At 45.5% G+C, this 18775-nt stretch overlaps 1 protein-coding gene across 1 annotated transcript in view; it reads left to right on the top strand.

Moving 5' to 3' along the window:
• The window catches only part of LOC135510600 (adhesion G protein-coupled receptor L3-like), a 355347-nt gene that overhangs the window by 270622 nt on the left and 65950 nt on the right, over positions 1-18775 (top strand). The window contains 3 exon segments of the mRNA XM_064931641.1: positions 4612-4797; positions 8301-8339; positions 18214-18397. Coding sequence (XP_064787713.1) covers positions 4612-4797; positions 8301-8339; positions 18214-18397 — 409 coding nt within the window.

The following is an 18775-nucleotide window of genomic DNA, read 5'->3' as shown; positions in this document are numbered from 1 at the left end:
TTAGCCTCCTTGGCTAATTTAAAGAAGCATAAGAGCAAACCAGAAATAACAGATCATGAAAAAGGGTTTGATAATGATTGCAAAAATCTAAGAAAGTAAGTATTTTTGTCTTTCATTCCATGTCATGTGTCTTCTCAGTCATGTTGACACTGGGGCATGATTGCTTTAATGTATTGTTGTACTCATTAATATTGTTGTAGTTGTTGTTAATGGTAATCCCATGACCACTACTACTATTATTATTGCTGTTGGTCCCACCATTTAGTTATATATATATATATATATATACAGTGCCTTGCGAAAGTATTTGGCCCCCTTGAACTTTGCGACCTTTTGCCACATTTCAGGCTTCAAACATAAAGATATAAAACTGTATTTTTTTGTGAAGAATCAACAACAAGTGGGACACAATCATGAAGTGGAACGACAGTTATTGGATATTTCAAACTTTTTTAACAAATCAAAAACTGAAAAATTGGGCGTGCAAAATTATGTGTCTGCTCAAACGGTCAGAAACAGACTCCATTAGGGTTGTATGAGGGCCCAACACTGTGCAGGACGTTTGGCATTTGCCAGAGAATACCAAGATTGGCAAATTCACCACTGGCGCACTGTGCTCTTCACAGATGAAAGCAGGTTCACACTGAGCACATGTGACAGACATGACAGAGTCTGGAGACGCAGTGGAGAACATTCTGCTGCCTGCAACATCCTCCAGCATGACCGTTTTGGCGGTGGGTCAGTCATGGTGTGGGGTGGCATTTCTTTGGGGGACAGCACAGCCCTCCATGTTCTCACCAGAGGTAGCCTGACTGCCATTAGGTACCAATATGAGATCCTCAGACCCCTTGTGAGACCATATGCTGGTGCGGTTGGCCCTGGGTTCCTCCTAATGCAAGACAATGCTAGACCTCATGTGGCTGGAGTGTGTCAGCAGTTCCTGCAAGAGGAAGGCATTGATGCTATGGACTGGCCCGCCCGTTCCCCAGACCTGAATCCAATTGAGCACATCTGGGACATCATGTCTCGCTCCATCCACCAACGCCACGTTGCACCACAGACTGTCCAGGAGTTGGCGGATGCTTTAGTCCAGGTCTGGGAGGAGATCCCTCAGGAGACCATCCGCCACCTCATCAGGAGCAAGCCTAGGCGTTGTAGGGAGGTCAAAGAGGCACGTGGAGGCCACACACACTACTGAGCCTCATTTTGACTTGTTTTAAGGATATTACATCAAAGTTGGATTCGCCTGTAGTGTGGTTTTCCACTTTAATTTTGAGTTTGACTCCAAATCCAGACCTCCATGGGTTGATAAATTTGATTTCCATTGATATTTTTGTGATTTTGTTGTCAGCACATTCAACTATGTAAAGAAAATAGTATTTAATAAGAATATTTCATTCATTCAGATCTAGGATGTGTTATTTTAGTGTTCCCTTTATTTTGTGAGCATTGTATATATATATTATATACAAATATGTATTCGATATGTATACTTTGACAATGTAAGTAATAATGAACTTGCCATGTCAATAAAGTGAATTGAATTGAGGGGCATGAGAGAGGGGGGGGGAGGGGCATGAGAGAGGGAGGGAGGGGCTTGTGAGGGAGGGAGGGGCTTGGAAGGGTGCTTGGGAGGGGCATGAGGGAGGGAGGGGCTTGGGAGGGTGCTTGGGAGGGAGGGAGGGGCTTGGGAGGGTGCTTGGGAGGGAGGGGCTTAGGAGGGAGGGACATGAGAGAGGGAGGGAGGGGCATGAGAGAGGTAGGGAGGGAGGGGCATGAGAGAGGTAGGGAGGGAGGGAGGGGCATGAGAGAGCGAGGGAGGGAGGGAGGGGCATGAGAGAGGGAGGGAGGGAGGGAGGGGCATGAGAGAGGGAGGGACAGAGAGGCATGAGAGAGGAGCATGAGAGAGAGAGTGAGGGGCATGAGACCGGGAGAGGTGGAGATGGGCATGAGAGAGGGAGAGAGGGGCATAAGGGAGGGAGGGGCATGAGGGCGGGAGAGAGGGACATGAGGGGCACTAGAGAAAGAGAGGGCAAGAGGCACGAGAGTGAGAGGCACGAGAGAGAGGGGCATGAGAGTGGGAGAGAGGGGCATAAGGGAGGGAGGTACATGAGGGACATGAGAGGGGCATGAGGGGCACTAGAGAGAGAGGCATGAGAGTGGGAGAGAGGGGCATGAGAGTGGGAGAGAGTGGCATGAGAGAGAGAGAGGGGCATAAGAGAGGGAGGGGCATGAGAGAGGGGCATAAGAGAGGGAGGGGCATGAGAGGGGGAGGGAGGGGCATGTTAGAGGGAGAGAGGGGCATAAGAGAGGGAGGGGCATGAGAGAGGGGCATAAGAGAGGGAGGGGCATGAGAGAGGGAGGGAGGGGCATGCGAGAGAGAGAGGCATGCGAGAAAGAGAGGCATAAGAGAGAGAGAGGGGCATGAGAGGGAGTGAGGGGCATGAGAGAGGCATGAGAGAGAGAGGCATGAGCGAGAGAGAGAGGCATGAGAGCAAGAGAGAGAGGCATGAGAGCGAGAGAGAGCGGCGTGAGAGCGCGAGAGAGAGAGACTCGTGAGAGCGTGAGAGAGAGAGTGGCGTGAGAGCGCGAGAGAGAGAGGCGTGAGAGCGCTAGAGAGAGAGGCGTGAGAGCGCGAGAGAGAGGCGTGAGAGCGCGAGAGAGAGGCGTGAGAGCGCGAGAGAGAGAGGCGTGAGAGAGCGTGAGAGAGAGGTGTGAGAGAGAGGTGTGAGAGAGAGGCGTGAGAGATGCGCGAGAGAGGTGTGAGAGATGCGCGAGAGATGCACGAGAGAGGCGCGAGAGAGAGGCGCGAGAGAGAGGCGCGAGAGAGAGAGGCGAGAGAGAGAGGCATGAGGCCAGGGAGAGGTGTGAGAGATGCGCGGGACAGGTGTGAGATATGTGCGGGAGAGGTGTGAGAGATGTGTGGGAGAGATGTGTGAGAGATGCGCGGGAGAGATGTGTGAGAGATGCGCGGGAGAGATGTGTGAGAGATGCGCGGGAGAGATGTGTGAGAGATGTGCGGGAGAGTTGTGAGAGAGAGGCGTGAGAGAGAGGCATGAGGCCAGGGAGAGGCGTGAGAGATGCGCGGGAGAGGCGTGAGAGATGCGCGGGAGAGGCGTGAGAGATGCGCGGGAGAGGCGTGAGAGATGCGCGGGAGAGGCGTGAGAGATGCGCGGGAGAGGCGTGAGAGATGCGCGGGAGAGGAGTGAGAGATGTGCGGGAGAGGTGTGAGAGATGCGCGGGAGAGGCGTGAGAGATGCGCGGGAGAGGCGTGAGATGCGCGGGAGAGGCGTGAGATGCGCGTGAGAGATGCGCGAGAGAGGAGGCGTGAGAGGGAGGCGTGAGAGAGAGGTGTGAGAGAGAGAGAGAGAGAGAGGCGTGAGAGCGAGACAGGCATGAGGCCAGGGAGAGGCGGGAGAGGTGGGAGAGATGCACGGAAGAGGTGTGAGAGATGCGCGGGAGAGGTGTGAGAGATGCGCGGGAGAGGTGTGAGAGATGCGCGGGAGAGGTGTGAGAGATGCGCGGGAGAGTTGTGAGAGATGCGCGGGAGAGGTGTGAGAGATGCGCGGGAGAGGTGTGAGAGATGCGCGGGAGAGGTGTGAGAGATGCGCGGGAGAGGTGTGAGAGATGCGCGGGAGAGGTGTGAGAGATGCGCGGGAGAGGTGTGAGAGATGCGCGGGAGAGGTGTGAGAGATGTGTGGGAGAGGCGTGAGAGATGCGTGAGAGATGTGCGGGAGAGGCGTAAGACATGCGTGAGAGATGCGAGGAAGAGGAGGCGTGAGAGATGCACGAGAGAGCGAGTTGGAGGTGGATTTTTTTTAATATAAAAACATAAAGGAAAAAGGCATTTTTCATGGCTTCAGACCGCTGGAGGGAAATAGACTGGAATGATCGTTGCTGTCCCCCCCCCCCCTCCCCCCCAAATGCACAGCACAGACAGTTAGGTTCATGCTGCTGATAGACTCTCAGGGGAGAAGTCTGTTGATACTCTGTTGTTCCGGTGTGCATTCACCTATAAAATTCCAGGCGCTGGTGGTTTAATCAGGAAATCTGCGCATGCTAAACAACATTATTTTCTAACAGTTTGTATAATGCCATTTGTCACGGTTGAAATGTGTATGCTGAAAAGGATTAGTCCAAGGCGGAGTTTGTGTTTGGATGAAGGGAGACGGATGACTTCTCTCCTGATGTAACAGTGTTCGACTGGAATTGATTTGATTCTAGCTACTTTAAGTAGAATGAGAGAGAGTTTACACTGGTCATTCAGTATCATTGGACGGGATATTGAATACTCATATCAATGAACCAATCATAAAACACACTAACACACCGTACAATTCTTTTCTCCTTGAGGACTCCAAGGGAAAAGTTATTTGCCAAATATTGATAATTCTGCACAAAACCCCCAATCTCGACAAGCCCACTGGGCTCAAGTTTGACCAGCCGATTTGATATTTGCCTAATCTGCCCTATGGCCCATCCTTTTCTGGTTCTACTATAGCCATACTATAGCATGATGGTCAGTTGTTAATTGCATACTATGTGCGTGTCAATGAGTATCTGTATGCAACCATGCATGGTTCATTTGTGTGTATATTGTGGTTTTGCCAGCTCAAAGCCGGAGAGACTGCAGCCATCATTGCCAGGGAGCTGTCGGAGCAAACCAAGAGTAACCTTCAGGCGGGGGACATCACCTACACAGTCAAGGCTATGGGTCAACTTGTGGACCTACTCGACGTGCAACTTAGGAACCTTACCCCTGGAGGCAAAGATAGCGCAGCCCGCAGCCTCAACAAGGTATGTGTCTGGGGAAAAGCAATGGCTGTGTGCCAATACTCATTACTGATTTCCTCTCCTCGTCTCCTTCCCTAGGTGACTACTGATCTTGACGGGTGAGAGCAACATAACCTGTGGGCTTTCCAGCCTTCTGCCTTGGTTATCCACATTGCTCAGATCAGTGGTCACCAAGGACACAAGATGAAGGAAGGAGGATATACACGAGAATGTATTCATAGGTCGAAGAAAGAACTGACTTCACTCAACTTTCTCAACCTGTAGTTAGCATGTGTTTCCTTCCTCTGGAACTTGCATTTCCCCACCAGCCTGAGAAGGCCTTCACACCAGGCAAACCTGAACAGTAGGCATTGTTTTAATGATCTGCGCTCCGGCCCCATACCGAATGATAACCTGCATTATTTCTCATGTGTAGCAGTCTGCTGCTGCTCAAGGAAAAGAACCAACAGCCAGCCAACTGTGTGTGTGGGGGGGGTATTTTGAAGCCTTGCCTCGTAGACTGTACTGCTTTACAACACCAAAGTCGGTTGTGGCAATCACTAATTATACCGGCAGACGCATGGATAGGATTATTCCAAACTAGGCAGATTAAAAAATAAATAAATAAATTACGGGGTTGTACGTCTAAAATGGTGCTCATGCCGCTTGTTTCCTTCGAGACAGAGGAAATGTATTAGATATTGCTGTTTCCTAGAGCCAGGAGTGTAGGAGATTTTTGTCGCCTAAAACTAATGCAATTATTCCCCGAATTCACAGTTGGGTACACCTAGGGCCACTCGGGCAAGGTGAGATAAACATAATACATTATGTCTGTCGAAGCAACCAACGGAAAAGCAAACATCGGTAAAATTCAAAATGTCAGCCGTTAATTTGTTTGAGCAGCTTCACTTGTAGTGGAACACGAACACCTGTTTCCCAATAGCTTTTCTTCGCCGACTTCATTTCATTGCCGCATGCAGCCAGATGTCTCCTTTGAGGTTTTAGTGTTGCTCCCTCCATTGGAGAGCAGGACGATTATGATAGCCAACGGGCCGAGGAGAAAAACATGGCGTCTTGCACTTGTGGTCACCTCATCGACGGCTTTTACGAGGTAGACCTTTTGAAAATAAAAAATGAAGAACAGGTCAAATTTCAAGTTAACGCTTTAGATCAGAGTAACCTTTTCGTTTGTTGCCGTCACATTATCCTGAAACTGAGGGCGATGCACTGTGAATATATTTCGAAACAAACAATAGCCTAGACTTGCGTCTTCTCTTTATGATGATACCCCTAAAAAGATACTAGTAAAAGCAGTGCAGCTCAAATGGGGAAGGAATGCTACATTTAGCTCTGATAAATACTCTTAACTATCTAGTACATCAAGGAACTGCTAAATTCTCCCCTAGCACTCTCTCTGTACTATTCAAGGTTGTCCTCTCCGCTCTGTCCTCCATCCTTTCCCCTTTAATCCATGGAGACTTACTGTAGCAGCCCCTAGCGCCGTGCTCCCTCCCTCCCTCCCATTTCTCTGTCTCGTGCGTGTGTGTTTACCTCGGAGCTCAATCATTTTTGACACAATCTGCTAAGAGCTAACGCAATGAAAGATTCCTTTGATAGCAAGCACAAAGTCTCTCTGCCGGCAGACAAAGAGCCGATTGAGTTGGTAAACGCCATGATACGTACCACTTTCATGACCGAAGGGCCATGTTGAAGGCGCTAACAGGACCAGTTCCAGGAAAGTGGGCTGACTGTAATGCTAGAGTCCTCCTTTAGGAGGAAGACGGCACTCACCGCAGACAATCAGGAGTGCATTAGCATTTCTTCAAAGCTGCGCGCTAGGCTAACAAAATTAGGTCTCTGTTTATGTATTCTGTTCCCAGCCCAGTGTTACGTGCTAGGCTAGGCTAACAGAATAGGTCTCTGTTTATGTATTCTGTTCCCAGCCCAGTGTTGCACGCTAGGCTAACAGAATAGGTCTCTGTTTATGTATTCTGTTCCCAGCCCAGTGTTGCACGCTAGGCTAACAGAATAGGCCTCTTTATGTATTCTGTTCCCAGCCCAGTGTTGCACGCTAGGCTAACAGAATAGGCCTCTGTTTATGTATTCTGTTCCCAGCCCAGTGTTACGCGCTAGGCTAACAGAATAGGTCTCTGTTTATATCTAGTGTTCTCCAACTCTAGGCAACTAGCAGACTTCCTTTATTTCAGATGGTATAATTCCAATTGGGGACACATGTAGCCTAGCCAGGTGTTAGTTCTCCAGTGCTACTTTGAAATCTCAACCTACTGGATTGACCCGCAAACATCAGTCCCAGGTACGCCACATTTCAGGTTTAGCCCTACTCCTGCAGTGACGAGGTCTCCAGGTTAAATAGTTCCTCTTTAGTTCCTTTCTCTCCACCTACTCGCAGGAACAAGTGGTGACCTTGAAACTCCAACTTGAAAGCGGAGCTACGTCTCAGCCCAATCCCCACTTGGACCGTGTGTCACGTTTCCGTGCTAATTAAGACTGATTCTTTGTGATGTTTTCTATGAGAGAGAATAATTAATGTGCATGCCGTTTTTTCACACAGTTTATATAAAATGAGAAAGTCTTAATTAGCCAAAGTCGAGAGGTGACATTTTGTTCAGCGTTTTTTCTTTTTTTTACACAAATCAACTGTACTAGTTCGGGCTTGGACCATCTTGATTACTGTCCGGTAATATGGTCAAGTGCAGCAAAGAGAGACCTAGCAAAGCTGGAGCTGGCTCAAAACAGAGCAGCACGGCCTTAACTGCACATACACAACTAACCTACACAACCTACATGGTAGTCTTTCCTGGTTGAGGGCTGACGTGAGATGAACTGCTTCTCACGGGTATTACTGTACTAAAATTCCAGATTATCTGCGTAATCAAATAACATTCAGCTCAGACACCCATACATACCCCACAAGACATGCCACCAGGGTCTCTTCAGACACCCATACATACCCCACAAGACATGCCACCAGGAGTCTCTTCAAACACCCATACATACCCCACAAGACATGCCACCAGGGGTCTCTTCAGACACCCATACATACCCCACAAGACATGCCACCAGGGGTCTCTTCACAGACCCCAAGTCCAAAACAAATTTATGGCAACACAGAGTATCATACAGAGACATGGTCACATTTTTTATGTTTATTTAGTTTATTTGATTTAACCTTTAACCAGGCAAGGCAACTCCCGTCTTCAATTACTCAAGCAAACAGCAAAATGACCTTATTTGTTTTTGTTTGTAATATTATATTTATTTGTTGTGTTTGTTTGTTTATTGTTGTGCATTTAATGTGACTGTCCTCGTGCATCAGTGTTTTGTTACTTGTCGTGTTTTGTGGACCCCAGGAAGAAGAGCGGCTGCCTCTGAAAAAGCTCATGGGGACCCATATAAACAAATCAAATTATGTATTTATTTTCTCTCCATCCACACTGTAAACCATTCTAATGGAAGTTGTATGTGTCTACCTTTTGCTAACTGTAACATGTTTTGGTGGTTTGCAGCTGCAGAAAAGAGAGCGCTCATGTAGGATTTACGTGCAGGTATTTTGATTCTTGTCTTTCACCCAACATCCTCCTACCCAACCCATTGAAATGTTTCTGTTTTGGTGTAAGCATGATTGTGACTTGTTGTCGCACCCTAACGTCATGCTTTGTGCTTGTGATATTCCTGCCTGTGGAGGCATTTGTTGCTCAATGTTGGGTCTGCTTTGACCTCATGAAATTGTATTTAAAAAAATTGGAGCCACTTATAACACTTAGTTAGGCTATGTTTTGGTCGGGACGCAACTATTGCTATTTAACGTTTTTGATCCACAGGTCAAATTTTGGGGTCCTCACTTTCTTACCCACATCCTGATGCCCTAATTCTAACGACAACCCCCAGCCCTGCAACCAATTCAACACTCCTTCCCAGCATGCTTTGCCTCTTAATGCTGTTTTCATACCCCTGTGTTGGTGTTGTGATGGCTTTTGAAAGAAGAAACTATATACATATGTAATGCATATGATGTGATAATAACATTGATTGCTCGTGGATTTCACATGAACATTGGTTGGTCATGGATTTCACATGAACATTGGTTGGTCATGGATTTCACATGGACATTGGTTGCTCATGGATTTCACATTGACATTGGTTGGTCATGGATTTCACATGGACATTGGTTGCTCATGGATTTCACATGGACATTGGTTGGTCATGGATTTCACATGGACATTGGTTGGTCATGGATTTCACATAAACATTGGTTGGTCATGGATTTCACATGAACATTGGTTGCTCATGGATTTCACATGGACATTGGTTGGTCATGGATTTCACATGGACGTTGGTTGGTCATGGATTTCACATGGACATTGGTTGCACATGGATTTCACATGGACATTGGTTGCTCATGGATTTCACATGGACATTGGTTGCTCATGGATTTCACATGGACATTGGTTGGTCATGGATTTCACATAAACATTGGTTGGTCATGGATTTCACATGAACATTGGTTGCTCATGGATTTCACATGGACATTGGTTGGTCATGGATTTCACATGGATGTTGGTTGGTCATGGATTTCACATGGACATTGGTTGCGCATGGATTTCACATGGACATTGGTTGCTCATGGATTTCACATGGACATTGGTTGCTCATGGATTTCACATGGACATTGGTTGCTCATGGATTTCACATGGACATTGGTTGCTCATGGATTTCACATGGACATTGGTTGGTCATGGATTTCACATGGACATTGGTTGCTCATGGATTTCACATGGACATTGGTTGCTCATGGATTTCACATGGACATTGGTTGCTCATGGATTTCACATGGACATTGGTTGGTCATGGATTTCACATGGACATTGGTTGCTCATGGATTTCACATGGACATTGGTTGGTCATGGATTTCACATGGACATTGGTTGGTCATGGATTTCACATGGACATTGGTTGGTCATGGATTTCACATGGACATTGGTTGCTCATGGATTTCACATGGAAATTGGTTGGTCATGGTTGGGTAGGTTATGCTCTGGATATGCATGTTAAACAAGATATCATGTTTTTCCTTGATACCAACGACATCTACTCAACACATTTGAGTTTTTTCTTTATTTTGAAAAGGCTCCAAGAGGATATAAAATGAACCGTCTTTAATCATCTGTAGTCGTCTACAGCAATATTCTTGCTGATATCACCAGAGATGTGTGCCAACGATCACATGATGATGTAATGGTAGCATATATTCACAGCTGTGAAATGATTAGTACATTGTAATAACCTTCACTGGCTATGCAGTCGCTCAACACTACCATCAAGTAAGTTGACTCTTAAGATTTTCCATAGGACATCCAAGTATTTAAATCCCCCACCGACTTCCATGGTCAACAGCCGAAAGTGACCTCATTTAAACCTGTAGTCAAAACCCACCCTCCACCAGATCTTCCCTGACAGGCAATACTCATATAGGGGGGGGGGCTCTTCCTGATGCATTATGCATGTGTGTACCAATTTGTAGGGACTATTTCTTGAGCTCCAGTGTGGAGTTGATATCGAGGCTTGTCAGTAAAATGACATAAATATCGTCTCTACCTTGAAAAGAGCTGCTGAATGAGTTGGCATGCACGCACGCACGCTTCCCCCCCACAGATGGTTCCTATAGCTTCCAGATGTTCTACGTATCTGTGGTGGCGTCACATCTGTTAGGCGACATGCATTGGTTGTTTCAAATCCTCCGAGTTGTGTCTGAAGTCACTTCAATATGTAATGGCGGTTTTATTGTGCGTTTTCCACCAGATGAAGTGTGTGTGTGTGTGTGTGTGTGTGTGTGTGTGTGTGTGTGTGTGTGTGTGTGTGTGTGTGTGTGTGTGTGTGTGTGACACAGCGTATGGCTATGCATAAGTTATGTATAAGTTTGTGTGTACAGATTTGTATCAGTTGCCGTTTGCTTATTGTTTTACATGCACTGACTAGGAAATACATTCTTTATTGATGATACTGTGAGTGTGTGTGTGTGTGTGTGTGTGTGTGTGTGTGTGTGTGTGTGTGTGTATACACATGTTTATGTGCACACTCGTATCTACGTGTGTGTGTGTGTGTTTGAGCACACTGTTGAACCGTGTACATGGCGTCAACGTGCACCTGACCGTGTTGAACAAAAGGGGAAGGAATCTTGCTCGACGAACTGGAATAATGGAACATCTACCAGTCTTCCATATACACAGACTTTGATTGCGCGGCGCTATGGCTTTGAGGGATTTTCATTGATTGAGGAAATTGGGCGTTTTCTCCAACCAGAAGCCCTGGTTGTCATCATAAGGGGTATAGTGAAGGCATACAAAAGACACCAAGGTAGATGCCTCGCTCTGCAGCACCTGCCTGCACAGACAGAGATGTACTCATTCATAGACACACACACACACACTCCCTCTGTTTTGGAACCAGGCTGAGCACACCATGCGCAATGATCGTTTTCAATAAGGTAAAGACATAATGTTAAATGCTCAACCAGACTTCTCAGGGTGAGAAATAACTTTTTTTTAAATTAAACAAACAGATTATAGCAGTGCGAGGATGGGCTTGGGTGAATTGACTGCCAGTGCACGTCGCAGGGCGCGAATGTTATTGAGATTGGTGATCGGGTATGCACCCCCAACTGCTCGTTAGCCCCCACGCTAATGGGCGATTGGGAGAACGAAGCTGGTGTTTGCTCTCTAATGGAGATGAGACGAGCCCGGTTCACCATCTTGATTTAGGGAGTCCATCTTGTTTTATGTGGAGCGGATGACGGCACCATTCGCATGCCGCCGGGTCTATGCGGGACCATTACGGAATAACACCTTAGAAAGAGATTCAAGGGTGTCTGTCGTAGACCAATATTTATAGATACTGTAATTCAACATGTCACATTGTGGAGACGTCTTACTGGAAAGGGTTGAGGATATTGGATCCCAATTTAAGCAAAACGTATCTTTGAAAGCTTCATATTAATTTACTCTCTCGTTTAGTAGTTTGTGAGCAATTGCCTTTGCAGACTACGTCAATATAGTGTAGAGCACCATGGGTATTGTCAGTAGGTCTTCTTTGGTCCCTTTTTAAAATGATTTGTTAACTTGATTTACTACAAACATTCAGTGCAACCTCCCCCCATAAAGGACGATGTCCCTATCAGATACGTAAAAGGCTTCTACTCTTTTATTTCAAACAATCAAAATGGCTCCCAGCTTTATATCCTCTTTGGTGTATTAAATACTCTCTTGTTTAGTGGCTTAAACACCGTGGTTGTTACTGTGATGACATCCCCTTTGCTTCAAACTAAGGTAAAATGCCTTCTCTTTAAAATGGCCGCCGAGACATAACATTTCCAAAGGGAGACAAATTTCTGCTAAGTGTATGTGGAGCAAAGGGATTTATCACATGGTAGAACGTTCCTACGCCGTTAAAGAGGACAGTTGTATCTTGCGTGCGTGAGTGAAGATCATAGACCAAGAAATCCCGGGAATATTGTTCGGATATTGGGTACTGACCCCTTGTTCAACGTAACCCCTTCTCCCCTTCTTTCTCGTATATGTGGGGTAATCTAGTGAACGTGTCACTGCAGAAGATGACCTTAGAAAGGCCGGAAGTGAAGCGTTGCCTTGTCCATGAGATTCTACGATTTTTATTGCCGGACAATTTGTTAAAAGATGATGTTAGAATGACCACATAGTCATTAAGACCGTTTCCCCTCTACCCAACCCCCCAACCACCATTCTGTCCTGCAGTTTACTGTCTGCCGACTCGACCCTCGCTATGTTATATGGGCCGTGTCTGTTCACGGTCAGAGTCCGACAGGGATACGATGAGATCATGGCCATTGAGCGTAAAAGTACCTCTGTCTCAGAGTCGTAAATTCTTAGTTAATTTACCTATAGACCCTTGGACTGCTCATGAAGTGTCTTCCTGCTGTGTTCAGTTCATTTGCAGGGTGAATAGGCTTGACTTGGAGTCGTAGTTGACTTTGTGACGAGGTGCTGTTTGCACATTATTTGACAAGGGAGACAATGTTCATATTGACACTCACCTTTGGATGACCTTTCTTGAGTGTGTGCTTTCCTGTTAGTCTTTGTATTGTGATCTTAACTGTTATCTCATGTATTGTGCGTTTGAAAGCCCCACACATTCACTAGTATAACTGTCGATTGCGGATATAGTAGCAGTGACTTTCAACGTGGCACCGTCATATGATGCCACCTTTCCAACAAGTCAGTTCGTCAAATTTCTGCCTTGCTAGATCTGCCCCGGTCAACTGTAAGTGCTGTTATTGTGAAGTGGAAATGTCTAGGAGCAACAACGGCTCAGCTGCGAAGTGGTAGGCCACACAAGCTCACAGAATGGGGCCGCTGAGTGTTGTCCTCGTTGCAACCCTTACTACCGAGTTCCAAACTACTTCTGGAAACAACGTCAGCACAATAACTGTTCATCGGGAACTTCATGAAATGGGTTTCCATGGACGAGCAGTCGCACACAAGCCTAAGATCACCATGTGCAATGCCAAGCGTCGGCTGGGGTGGTGTAAAGCTCACTGCCATTGGACTCTGGAGCAGTGGAAACGTGTCCTCTGGAGTGTTGAATGACGCTTCACCATCTGGCAGTCAGACGGACGAATTTGGGTTTAGTGGATGCCAGGAAAACGCTACCTGCCCCAATGCATAGTGCCAACTGTAAAGTTTGGTGGAGGAGTAATAATTGTCTGGGGCTGTTTATCATGGTTTGTGCTCCTTAGTTCCAGTGAAGGGCAGTCTTAATGCTACAGCATACAATGACATTCTAGACGATTCTGTGCTTCCAACTTTGTGGCAACAGTTTGGGGAAAGCCCTTTCCTGTTTCAGGATGACAATGCTCCCATGCACAAAGCGAGGTCCATACAGAAATGGTTTGTCAGGATTGGTGTGGGACAACTTGACTGGCCTGCATAGAGCCCTGACCTCAACCCCATCAAACACCTTTGGGATGAATTGGAGCGCCGACTGCGAGCCATGCCTAATCGCCCAGCATCAATGCCTGACCTCACTAATGCTCTTGTGGCTGATTGGAAGCTTGTCCCTGCGGCAATGCTTCAACATCTAGTGGAAAGCCTTCCCAGAAGAGTGGAGCCCGTTATAGCAGCAAAGGGGTGACCAACTCCCTATTAATGCCCCTTATTTTGGAATGAGATGTTCATGCATTGTATGTTATGTTATTACCATACTATATTGTAGAGGGCGAGAAAGAGGGGTACATATGGAGAAGGACCAAATGAAAGACAGAACTCAGAAAGGAGGCAACCTCTCCTATATCTCAACTGAACATGTTGCAGAAAAAAGTCAACAAGATAGGGGGTGAGAGGAAAAGCGTGTGGAATAAGGAAGTGGAAAGTGAGAAAGTGAGGGCCACTAGTCTGACTCGCGCTCCATCCTTCTTCCATTCTGCTAAGCCGGTGACGGGAGTTTGAGCTCAGCCAGAATCAATTTCCCCGACCTCGAGTTCATTTCATCAATCAGCACACACACCACACGGGCTGAGTTGGACCAGTTCCAGGTCCCATACTAATACCCACCCCTTCCTTCCCCCTTCATTGGTATAAATGGTCGCAGCACGATACATTGGCCCTGTTCAAATCTAGATTGCATCATTCCTTCATCCCTTATTTGGAATTATCACTGGTCTGATATTGATCTGGATTGGTGAAAGCTATGTATTGGAACCTGTGCTTTAACCTAGTAGAATTAGATCAGTAACTACTCAAGGAAGGGAGAGGGGGATTAAGGAAGGATGTAATTCACAAGTATTGGAATGGGGCCTTTTTCTTGCCCAGACAACAGCTTGTCACAACCATAGCATTTGATGGCGGAGGCTAGCTAGTTGATGATTAGCCTTTCCAGACCAGCCAAGAACGAGAAATTTTTGGTTTCCCTGGGTGGCTTGGATCTTTCAAGAGAGCAGAGGAAACTGGGGGGCGGGGGGGGGGGCAGAAACCTAACAGTGGTTGAAAGTTTGGAGCTCTGTGAGCCGAACCAGTGCTTTTGACAGATGGTGAAGCAGCATGGCTGCAGTAAGGCATCAACACTCCTCTACCCCACTACACTGAGTGTGTTGTGCTGCTTGGGTGCATATCCCTCTCTCTCCTCTCCTTCACTCCCCTCCACTCTCCCCTTTGGGAATTAGAGGCTCTCGTGAAAAGGGTGTGGGAGTTTGTGTGTGTCATCCCCAGGGATATACCGTCGATCTCATTTGTCTCTGAAGGCTCCCGGCTGGACGGGTAAACTCACTGCTAAACGTAATTGCTCCAACTTAGTGCCTTCAGAAAGTATTCAGACCCCTTTACTTTTCCCACATTTTGTTGTGTTACAGCTTGTAATAAATATTTATTGAATGAATATTTTGTGTCACTGATCTAGACACCGTACTCCATAATGTCAGTGGAATTTTGTTTGTAGAACATTTTTGAAATTAATAAAAAATGAAAAGATTAAATATTTTCAGTCTCGTATTCAACCCCTAAATAAATCCAGGAGTTAAAATGTGCTTAACAAATTGCGTATTAAGCTGCATGGACTCATTCCATGTTCTATAATAGTGGTTAACATGATTTATGAACTTTTGCATTTTTTGTTTTTGTATTTATTTTTTTAAGAATAATGGGAAAATATTGTACAATCCAGGTGTGAAAAGCTCTTAGACTTACCCAAAAAGACTGTAATCTGTAAACTGTAATCACCATCAAAGGTCCTTCTACAAAGTACTGACTCTGGGGTGTGAATATATGTAAATGAGATGTTTCTGTATGTCATTTTCAATACATTTGCAAGATTTCTAAGAACATGTGATCACTTTGTCATTATGGGCTGTTGTGGCTTTATGGGTGAGGGGGAAAAAAATAAATATCTAATCCATTTTGAATTCAGGGTGTAACACAACAAAATGCAACATAAGTCAAGGGTTATGAATACTTTCTGAAGGCACTGTATATATTTATTCCCCAACGTCATTAAACTTACTTGAAACACTCTTCATGAAGTGTTATACACTGTTGACGTTGAATAATTATGACTCGTGATAACCGTCCAAGTAATCCAGATTTATATTCGTAATTGATTGATTCTCTATTATGTCCACAGATAAGCATCATAACCCCATATTAAGCAGCTAAGCCCTGTCAAAATGTGACTTCCTGATTCAAAATTAGGGGCTTTATACTTGAATCCGCACTCCAATCAATGCCCTATCATTTCTGAGTATCCCTATCCAAAACACGACTTTATGTCGCATTGACTTGCAAATGCTACCCTATTATGTGCCATACCCAAAGACTGCAACTAATTCAGTGGCTTAACACAAAATGATGAGTGTATCATGTTGTTGATGGATCCAGCATGTAATCTCTGGAAGGACAAATTGCATACTAGATAGACTTCATAACATCCTATGTCCCTATACTCCAAGCTTTCTACAGTCTTTCTTCTACGTGATTTTCATTCATCACTTGGCTTTCGTCGACTGTATGTACTGTACCTGAAACTGTCCATGCGACATTTTGTGGATGGCCCAACACTTCATTCTGCGCATCCACCCATCTAACACACAGCCACTGATGATTCATTCTTTCAATATTTAAACCAGACCTGGCGAAGGGGAAAATATGTCAGTGCCGCAGAGAAAGAGCTCCTTAATTGAGAGCGAATCAACCTCGCCGTCTCCGTTGATGTCAAAAGGTGCGATTGGCTGGAGATAATGAATAATTACATCAAAGTTGGGTGCCTGCCTGCCTTTAAAAAAAGCCTTTAAAAAATGACAGCATCTGTGCGCTGAGGAGTGTGGAAAAGCCAGATGCTTCTATTTGATATTCCCTTCATCACAGCCCGCTACGGAGTTGAATACGATCACCACTCTTCCTATTGCTCTTGTCTGTTCCAGAGATACTCTAGTCTAGCTGCCATTCAGTCCAAAACTGAGACAGTTTGAGGCCGATAACTCTTGTGTGTGTGGATTGTAATGCCTATCATGTTTATAGAATTACTTCATTGTAATCAGTTGAATTCTGCAGGGCAGCTCCCATGTGCTGTTATCGAATTGCATTGCCTGAGGTTTCGTCCCCCAGGTGCTCTGACATCATCTTCGAAAACTCCTATTCTCTTTCATAGTCCATTGATCAAAAACGGAACCTGCTGTGGCCGTGGGGATCACACCAAGGTATTGCCATATGCGGCGTTGGAGGAGATTGTTCTCCCCCCTCTTAAAGGGCTTAATGTTTCTCCCTCAGACTCTCGTGCATTTACGATCAAGCGCGGCTTCCATCTTTGCAAACGAGGACGAGTAAATTGGCCTTTGAAGTTGTGGGATATCAGAAGAGGCTGTGATGATTTCTTTAAAATTCGTATTTTGTTCCCACTCTTTTCGGTGCTTTTGTGAAAACCACTGTTCAATAGTCCTTGTCAATGTTGGATTATTATGTTTTGAGATGAAAGAGCAACTGTGAATGCTGTGCATTCATGGATAAGCGTTTTATTTTCAGTTATGATTATGCATTTTCTTCTGTTGCATCAGAGGGATAGAATGGTTCAGCTTGACCAATTAATATTCTATTCAAATGTCTTGCCATCGGCATTTCTACATCTTTAATTGCTCTAAATTGTTCATCTTCTCCGGAGAATGCTCTCTTTTCTTTCTCCCTGGTTTATTGGTTTCTGACTGTTAATTTATTGTGGGATTAGGGAAAACATAATTGAGGTTAAACAATATTAATAGACAATAGTGTTCCTCAGAGAGTGGTCGTCCTGAGGAGCCGAAAACAAAACAACCTGTACGCTATTGGCTGCCTGTACTGAAAAATATATTAGGATTATTTCAAAGTATTCTGTTTCATTGTAATTGTATGCATGTGATACTGTAGCATGGCGCAATATGGGGATTATTGGGGCTGAATACATTCATGGGACATTCATGGAAATGCATCAGCCACTGCCTGGCTTTCACCTGTTCAATTATTTAGATAATGTCATTGTTTCTCTTGGAAACATAAGATTTACCATTGCCTGTTTGTCTACACGTATTCACCTTAGCGCAATGTTGCTATGCCCTATTTGAGATGACTTTCTCGAAAATCTCTGGTAATATCTAACACCTCCCAAGATCCTGCAAACATCTGTGACTAACCTTCCGTAATATTTCTTCCTGTGAAAAGTCCTGGCATAACTAAATTGACGTCCCTAATAACCTGTTAGCTACCACATTTTTTTTTAAATGGCCCATTGTTAATATCACTGGTGATAGTAGAGTCTGAAGTGTTTCCATAACCCATTCTGATCCCTTCCCTTGCTACCTCCATACTGATGCTCTGGTTGCTTAGTCCCCTCCACTATCTACATGTCGCTAACTCTCCATGTTGTCTGGTGCAGGCCATGGTGGAGACCGTGAACAACCTGCTTCAGCCCCAGGCCCAGTCGGCGTGGAGGGACCTGAGCACCGGGGAGCAGCTGAGAGCAGCCACCATGCTGCTGGATACGGTGGAGCAGGGGGCCTTCATCCTGGCCGACAACCTGCTCAAGACGGACATCGTGCAGGAGAACACAAACAACATCCGTGAGTACAGACTTAAAGCTTTACACACCCACTAGCATGACACCAACATGAAATTAGATCTTCACACACAGACACACACACACATACATGCACACATACGCATTGCGATAGAACTGATTGGTGTGGTAAAAAGATCTTCAGGCACTTGTAAAAATCTTCAGGCACTTATATGTACACTGGTGAAGACAAGATGGTCTGTCAACCTGCCACAACATGATTACTAGGATGTGTAAGAAATACAATTGACTGAATGTTTTGCAAACCTTTTCATAGACATCGTAGGACAGTGTAATCGCAAATGTTGTCTCATCTCTTGATACCTAATATACTTCTGGAGTATATACTTCTGGAATATATACTTCTGGAATATATACTTCT

Source organism: Oncorhynchus masou, chromosome 23 (assembly GCF_036934945.1).
Source record: "Oncorhynchus masou masou isolate Uvic2021 chromosome 23, UVic_Omas_1.1, whole genome shotgun sequence".
NCBI lineage: Eukaryota > Metazoa > Chordata > Actinopteri > Salmoniformes > Salmonidae > Oncorhynchus > Oncorhynchus masou.
The sequence above is the reverse complement of the archived record's forward strand: the minus strand, read 5'-3'. Positions and strand labels throughout refer to the sequence as shown.